Source organism: Montipora foliosa, chromosome 8 (assembly GCF_036669935.1).
Source record: "Montipora foliosa isolate CH-2021 chromosome 8, ASM3666993v2, whole genome shotgun sequence".
Lineage (NCBI taxonomy): Eukaryota > Metazoa > Cnidaria > Anthozoa > Scleractinia > Acroporidae > Montipora > Montipora foliosa.
This window is the reverse complement of record NC_090876.1, coordinates 45870822-45879395: the sequence shown is the minus strand read 5'-3', so window position 1 is coordinate 45879395 and position 8574 is coordinate 45870822. Positions and strand designations below refer to the sequence as shown.

Genomic DNA, 8574 nt, shown 5'->3' with positions numbered 1-8574 from the left:
ATGTAACAATAATAATAATAATAACTTTATTCCAGTGTCAATCTTCTAGCTAGCCTGTAATAGGCTTACTAATCGGGGACACTTACGCTTGCACCTTCCATTGACATCGATTTTAACCTGACCAGGGTCTTTGCACTCGCAGTCGAATCCACCAAGGTAGTTCTGACACAAGCTGTCATCGCTGCATCTCGATTTAGAGCTACACTCATTCTTATCTGCGCAACAAGAATAAATTTCCTCCACTTTCAAAAAAAAGGAAAGGAGTTTTTTCCAGTCGAAGCAGATTGAGGGGCAATGCTATTCATCTTAGGCCAAGGAGCAACAAAATTGACTTCAAAAGCCCACTTTGTATACTTGTCGTTCTTCCATTAGATAAAAGAATTAGTGTCTTCCACGAGTCATTTTTTTTGTTGCTCCAAAACACCGTAAGACAAAACAATTATCGAACTCGGTTTTGGCATTATCCAGAAAAGTTAATGTCTTAGTAAGTGCAAACAGCCTCGCCTCGACCTGAATTACCCCTGATATGACAAAAGTCGAATTCAATTACTTATTTTCCTGTACGGCCCTGCCTTATAATGAGCCGCAATTACGTCTCGTTCAGATTGGCTCACTAAATGTCCGATATAGCTTCATATACCGTAAAATCGAGCCGAGTGTTGCAAAACTTTAAAAAGACATGAGATAGAAAAAGACACATACCAGAATCCAAACGTTCAGAATTAAAATCGTACATAAATGTGACCGAGGTTAGTTATTTCCAAATTGGCGCTACGCGCCTCACATTCAACGAAGGTAATCGTAGTTATTGCATATTATTATTATTGATTACAAATGTTTAGTAAGCCAGTTGAACTATTAACATTTTTTAATTGAGAACGTTCTATTACCTGAGCAAGTGACGCCATTGCCAACTCTTTCAAAGCCTCGTTTACAAGAAGGAACCGTTGGAAGTGTTGGACCTAATGAAAAGATGTACTGCATCAATGCAGAAAGCGTTTCATTTCCTAGACTCCCCAGTGTTGTTCTTCTGTAGCTGGCAATCTCCTCCAGGGTGTAGGTTCTGAGCCTGGCCCTTTCCTGCTTTGTCCAATTGAAAATAAAAGAAATATTCTGGGCAGGAACGCTAAGAACTGCATTTATGACGTCGAAGACCCTTCTGTTGTTAACAGCTGACAAAGTGAGTCCTTTGGATGCAATGAGGACTGCAAGCCGAGAATTGCTGTAAGCATGCTTAGCGTCAATGAACGGTCGAATGGACTCCACGAACACAGCTTGGTACTTCACCAAGTTCAGGTCAAGTACAGCTGAAATTGTCGTTTGCAAAAGACTCGACAATCGACCGTGATCCAAATCAAGTGATAAGGAGGCCTTTAAGTAAGACTCACGGATTATTGCTTGCACCAAATGAGGCCATTGTGACGGTATAGTGAGGTTGAATTCGTAACGAGAGGAATTTAGCTCCTGCGGCAAAACATAAGGGTCAAACGTTATCACCATATTTAGTAGTAAAAGGGAATTCCAAAGTATGTCCACAATGTCACAGTCGGCAAAGCATATCTTGGAAGCGTTTACACCGAACAGATCAGAAGCATAGATTACCAAACTGGAACGATATGTACTTTTGTTCTGAGCGTAAGAGTTTTCGGGAAGACCCAACAGCTGCATTGTTATTTCTCGAAATGGCTTTTGGAGCTTCATGTTGTGAGTAGTTTGTGAGGTTAACATTGCGACATTGTTGAGACTCACCGCCCCCAGAATGGGCCAATCGCGTAACGAAGCATTCATGGCCCATGCAATCTTGGGCCATGGTAACTTGAATAGGTCTTGGAACAATAACAACAAACTCGCGGAGTCATTCACATGGAGTCCAAATTTGGTGGTCCATTCGTCGACGCTTATGGAAGATGCTGCAGCTACCGCTGATATCTTTCTACAAGACAGGTCGTTATTGAAGCCCAGTAAAGATACAATTATTTCGAAAGCCTTTTTCTGAAACAAATTGTCTTTAGGCCACTCACAAAGACCAGGAAGTTCCGCAAAGGTGTAGTTGCTTAACACATCAATTGCGATAGAGCTGAAATTATACAAAACAACAATTTCGTCTTTTGAAACGTTCACTCTATGTGTAATATATGCCAAAACTGTTTCATCATTCAAAGATTCCGCAGTTATTCCCACCTCTGATACGACCTGAAGCAAAGATTTTTCTGTAAGAGCCGTTTTTCCTTTCAGAAGTCTAGTTACCACACTGTTCCATTTGTCTTTCAGCTGAGCAAGTGTGAAATTTTGAAGATCATCGGGAGTTACATGCATCAGTTTTGCAAAATCGGACAGCGACACTCCCAGCTGATGTTGACCACTTCGAATTATCTCTGCTTTTACATACGGTATCATTTCTGGCCACTCGGTTGGCGAAAGCTTTTCGATATCACGGGGTTTCACATACAAGGAAACAGCTATCGAGTTAACAGATACGTTAAATTTCTCAACAAGGTAGTACTCGATCATAAGTGAAAACACTTCTATTGGAGAAAGAGCCCGATAGCCTGGTTCTGCTTTTGAACTCAAGTGAATGAGCTCCTCTTCAGTGGTGTTAAAAAGTTTGTAAAGAATATCCAGAGTGAGACCACGATTTTCCTGTACTTTTAAACGAAGACCAGCGTTGCCATCTGCCTGCAGTTGAACTGATTCTTTGAATATTTGTAAAAGTGTTGATGATTGGTAGTTTCCAGAGGTAACTAATCCATTGTATGAATCTTCATTTAGAACGTATAATACCGTCCAATCCTCTGCTTTCAAATCAAAGGCCCACAAGTTTAGTCGCCAAGAAAGACTGGTCGTCTTTTCGACGAGGATCACATATGGGATGGTGGAATTGGAAAAGAGGCTAAATTCTGTCTGCAACAAAGACATGTTCTTTACGCGAGCTGCAAGGTAAAACCTTGTGCACTTGCAGTTGGCAGGGGTCCCTTTATATCCAACTAATTCAGCTGTAATGTTCAAAAGTGTTCTGTCTTTGATAACCGACGTATTCAAAGCACAATAGAGTGGTAGCTGGCCAATACGCAACGATCCAAGGATGAATATTCCGTCTTCACTGAAGCCGTAAAAACGTTTGAGCTCATTTGAGTTGTAACCACTTACCGCTAACCCCAAGGAGAGTACAATAGAGTTCAGGTAGTCTGTCTCAGAGACAGAATTTTGAGATAAATACAAGTACATTGGGTTACTCTCAAACCTCCTTTTCTTTTCTATAAGCTCTTTCAACTTGGAGAAAGAAGGTTCCACCAATGAGACGCCCACTAGCTGAAGCAAGTCCTCGGTCGACATTTGCAGATCGGCAGCCGTGGATTTTAATACGGGGTCACTAATGGCAGTTATGACATTCATCCATTCTTGCCTTGGTAAATTGAAGAGTTCGTCTTTCGAAACTTGCAATGTGCTAACAATTTCACTTAAATTTAACCCAAAATAAGAAATCGTCGCATTCAGAAAATTTCTAAATAAGTACGGGGCTGAAGCATTGATAAGTGAGGCCTCCGGCGTTTTAGTCAAATTGGCAACTTCATTCAACGTCAAATTGAATTTTTTTTCCAGAAGTTCTCGGATAAACAAACGATGGGCTTGCGTTCTGCGGATCAGTGTGCCATTTGCTCGCGTTCTAAAAAGAAGCTCCACTGCTTCATTTACAGTATCATTCTTCAAAGATTCCAGTGAATAACCAGAGATGTCGGCTAGTTGTGACAACGTCACTGAATCCACAAACTCCCAGTCAGCTAAAATGGCATCCACGGCAAGGTGCACTTGACGCCATGTGAGATTGGACACCGTAGTAAGCATTTCCAGCACAGTCGTGGTCTGGGGGTTGATAACTGATGCAAAGGACGCAAAGGACGCAATAGATTTCCCTTTGATTGAAATCAACACAGGGCATGGTGGAGCAATGTGCACTGTTCCAACAATTCTTCGTGATACTTCAGGCAAGGTAAGGTCCTTGATGGATTCAAAAGAAACTCCACAAACGAGAAAGATTTGATAAAAAGTTGCTTTCCCAATGGCTTTGGCTTGCTCGGTCGTGAGATTGTATAGAATACCAAATTCTGCGATAGATAGTTTTAAGTTCTCATGTTGCTGCAAAATCTCCCGCACTGAAACGTCGTTGTGGGACCTTCCGAGAACGATGCCGGAAGAGTTGATGAGATGCGAAGTTGTGTTCGTGTCAAGAGTTGCCTTTTTACTGATGAAGGGGAAGACGAGATCCTCAAATCTGCTCAAATTGGCGTTGAGAAGTTCTGCAGTGGATACGACCACCAGCTTGGCCAAATAGTTCACTGAAGGAAGTTCGAGTAGCCTGGTGAATGAAGAGGAACTCTCTTCGATCACTGCATGTGCAAATGCTGTCCAGTTGGAAGGATCGAATGAGGTCCACAAGTCTGTCACTTGGACACCCAACGTGGAAGCCACAGAATTTAGATCGAAGCGGAATTTGTGGCTGACAATCTTCAGAAGTTCTTCTTGTACATATGCTGCCGTCTTCGCTGCGACGAAAAGAGTTTTGCTTAAGGAGGGATCGGCTTCATTAAAGGATATATTGTAGGACCAGGAGTAATCGAGGTCCTTCAGATCAGAAGGATCGAAGAGTAAAGGTGCTATTATTCCAGAAGCTCCAGTCTGTATGGTGTCCATGGTTTCTCCGTAAGTCTTTCTGAGACTCCATTCTTTGTTAATCCTGACATGCTCAGAAGTCACTTTTAGGTGCTTAAGGTCCGTCCCGAAACTACCCGGAAATAGAGACTTTAGAGGCATGTACAGGAAAGGTAATACAAACTGTCCAACGGTCGGTACAGGAGAAAACAGGAAAAGAAAGAGAACAACCTCGAGAACAGGTTTTCGTTGGAGCGTCCTTTGGGTCATTTGAACTTGAACTCTTTGAATCTGAAAGTAATGAAAAGAAAACAACAACAACAACAACAACAACAACAATGCTAATGAGGAAAGTGAATGCAAAATTAACCAAATAACAGCTAGCAAATTGCTATAACATATGAGGGAAAACCAATGAAGAGATAGCGATAAACAGGACTTAAACAACAGACTGGGGACTTTTTTTTTTTGCGTTCCGTCGAAAGAGGATGCCTTCTAATCGTGTCGTTTTGCGATTGCCCCGAATATGTTTCGCGGGTATCGATCGTGATGCTATGCGATTTCAGGGTTTGGACGCCAATTGTAGTGGCTGGCCGACGGGCACATCACCTCGATCTGATGTGATTGTGAATCTGTCATACCTCGACATCGGGTTCGTATCTTAAAATCACACCGGTAAAAATTCCCCTTATTTTGCTTTTTCCCAGAGGTAAGTGAAATTCTCTCCGCGTACAAAGTTGGGAGCCTGGTACAATTTATTCCCTTGAATTTGTTGGCTGTTGATTATCGATAAGATGAATGCAGATTATTTCAAGTTGCTGAGTTATGGAGTTCAAGAGTACGAGTTTCTGACCATATCTTTAGTCGGTGGCCAGACAACAAAACATACAAATATCAGTTATTTGGCCGGGTGGATGTTTCGCTATTAAACGTTGCTTTTGTTTTTAACTTTGCAACTGGTTTATGACACTGCCTGAAAGCACCCCACGAGTCCACCTTCCCTGAATATTTCTGGGGAATAATTTAAGAAATCAGTATCATTTTACTGGACATTGAACGCACTTTACTAATCTGTGATTCAATAATAATATATTTAAAGGATGCCTCCACTCCAAAAAGAAATTAACTTTAAACCACAGGAAATATATAATGTTGACGATGAGATTTGTTCACATTTTTTTTGAAGAAAGCGCTTGTATCCGAACTAAATGAATATCAAAATCTCTTATTTTTGTCATCACATTTTTATTGCAGCGCCATCTTGATTAATTGTGAGGTGTTACGGTTGCATAATAGCCCATTTCCGAGTTGCTGCATGCCTCAGTTTCAAAGCGAGTCCTGGTGCACAACCATTCAAATGGGAATGAGTTGCGTATTCTTATGCAAATCAAACTCATTTCCCTCACAATAGTTGAGCACTAAGACTCACTTCGAAACCGAGACAAGCAGCAACTCGGAAATGGCCCATTAACGATAGGGAACCGCAGAATGACAAAAAATGTCGCGTAAGATTGGGAATGCAAAGTCTCGCGCGACATTTTTTCGTTATTCTGGCGTCCTGAGTCTTCCAGTAGTCCTGTTGCGTAAGTTCCCTAATTATTCTACGAGGCCTCGCTGGATATGAAGTGATAGCAAGCCCGAGTAGAATAATTGTTTTATTAAAAACTCCAGGATCAACAACTCTTCCATGTTCGTTTCTGCCTTGGTCAATTCTGGCCCAAACTGGCTTTTGTCGGTCATTTTTTCTCGGAGCTGCAAAACTGTTTTCAGCTCGCTTCATTGCTGACGCGTTCCTTGACCACATTTAGCGCAGCGGGTATATGAAGTGAGCCTGTGTCCGGCGAGCCAATGAAAATGCTGGAAATCTGATATCTCTAGTTTAGTTTTTAACAAAAGTGACCGTTACAATTTTTAAAAACTATATATATATCGTAAACAATAGGGGTCTGACTTTCACTGCAAAATTAAAGAGACTTTGTTCATTCAAGAGCTAAAGCCTTCCCTTAAATGTCAATATTAGTAGTGAGAAGTTATTGCTGTTTTAGCTATTACTTTTCACTATGTCTAGACACGTACTGCTGCAGATCATTTTTCTCAGTCTAGGTTCCAGACCCCTATTGTTTACGATATATATATAGTTTTTAAAAATTGTAACGGTCACTTTTGAAAATGTGTGTTGACTAGCATACGAAACGTCAAGTTTTATAAAAATGCATTGGAAGACAATGTTTATCACCGATGTTTGTGTTATTTTCTTAATCAAGCTACGATGGCCTAAGAACAAGAGTTTATACGATTAGTTTTTAACAGTTCTTATTAAATCTCTAGTGTCAGGACAAGAGGGCAACGGTAAAACGTCACAATTATGCAAGATAGCAACGCCCGGGAAAATTTGAAAGTGGAAGAAATGATTTTAAAACTCATTTTCTGTGAGGCAAACGTAGTTCTTTTACTAGAATCTTTTTTGGCAGATAACATGATTACGAAATAGATTCACTACTCTAAAAAAGATAACCTTTATGCCTAGTTATTTAAAATCGTTGACTAATGGCCAGGATTACCGAGACGAACCCGCGGCCTCCCACTCATTGGTGCCGATGATGCTCAACGAGCTTAAAAAACTGAGCTATATGGGTCTTGACACAAAGAGGGAGGTAAAAACGGGAAACAATAATGTCGTGTATGATATACTAGGGACCTTTAACGGCCGATTTACACGGTACGATTTTTGTTGCATGCGACAAAGGCCTACGACAGGCCCACGACATAATTTACGATTGTTGTGTACGTCAGAAAAAATGTCGTAGCATTTTAAAACATGTTTTAAAACGCTGCGACAATCGTAAATCATATAGTAGGCATGTCGTGAGCTTGTCGCATGCGACAAAAAATCGTACCGTGTAAATCGGCCCTAAGATCTACGACGGCGACGTCAACGAAAACGTCATCTCAAAATATCACTTTGCTTTACCATAAGTTGTTTGCGGTTATTCTGTCTCGTTGACTTCTTACAATTTGGGCGAAGTGTCCTAAAACTAAGTTGGTACGAGCAACTACAAAGTGAAAGTAGAGAATGAAAGATTCTCTGTTGCATTTTCACGTTGTAGTCAGAACCTCAAATTTGGTAATTTCAAGTCGTCGTTATGCAGAGTACCGCAAGAATCCGTGCTAAAATAAATCCGTGAGGCACGTGCAGCACGATTATTTATGCTCTTTTAACCAATAATATCATTGTTTTGCGGCGTTGTTGTGTCCGTCGCCGTCGTAAAAGATAGAGTCTGAAAGTACTCACGAGTGACCACGAATCACTTGTGGAGGGGGAGTGCTTGCTTTATTTATTGAAACTGCTCGAACAGTTCATAGTACTTCGAATCATAGACTTGATCTGCCCTTCGTGTTTTTTTTTATGGTTCTATGGGTAATTGTTCTGTCAATGTGCCAGTTTATATAAAATATAACTGGAATGGAGCTTGACATTATTTTACTTAGTCTTTTCATTCTTTCATTTATCGTTAGGATGATGAGCACTTAACTTTTCATTCAGTTTTAACATGCTGTGATCAATGAAGAACTGTGCAGGCTTGTAAGCTCGTTAACTTCGCTATTTATATACGTACTGCCTCATTACTGGTTAAAATTGTAAATTCACCATGAATAATCATTACCTTTTATTGGCCTGTCACCGTGTTCTTCTGTTTTGTCGTATTCAGTAAATTAGAACGAAATCCGTACTTTCGGTTTTAACTTTGCTTGTGAAAGGGCACCGTGGCCGCGGAAATGAACCCGCACTGCAAATCCAGGATTTGAGGTCTATTCGCAATTAATAACAGGAACGAAAATGTCACTCACTTCTAAACCAAACTGAGCGATGTGTTTCCTTTACACTGCAAAGAACGTTTGTTCCTTCTTGTTCAATATTCAGTTGAA

At 40.7% G+C, this 8574-nt stretch overlaps 1 protein-coding gene across 1 annotated transcript in view; it reads right to left on the bottom strand.

The window, feature by feature from the left end:
- LOC137967271 (uncharacterized) overlaps positions 1 to 8574 on the bottom strand; it is a 19954-nt gene extending 11380 nt beyond the window's left edge. The window contains exons 1-3 of the mRNA XM_068813793.1: positions 8313 to 8574; positions 891 to 4938; positions 87 to 215 (exon numbers count right to left, since the gene is read on the bottom strand). Of these exons, the coding sequence (XP_068669894.1) occupies positions 87 to 215; positions 891 to 4917 (4156 nt within the window). The 5' untranslated portion in view covers positions 4918 to 4938; positions 8313 to 8574. The remainder of the gene's footprint in view (positions 1 to 86; positions 216 to 890; positions 4939 to 8312) is intronic.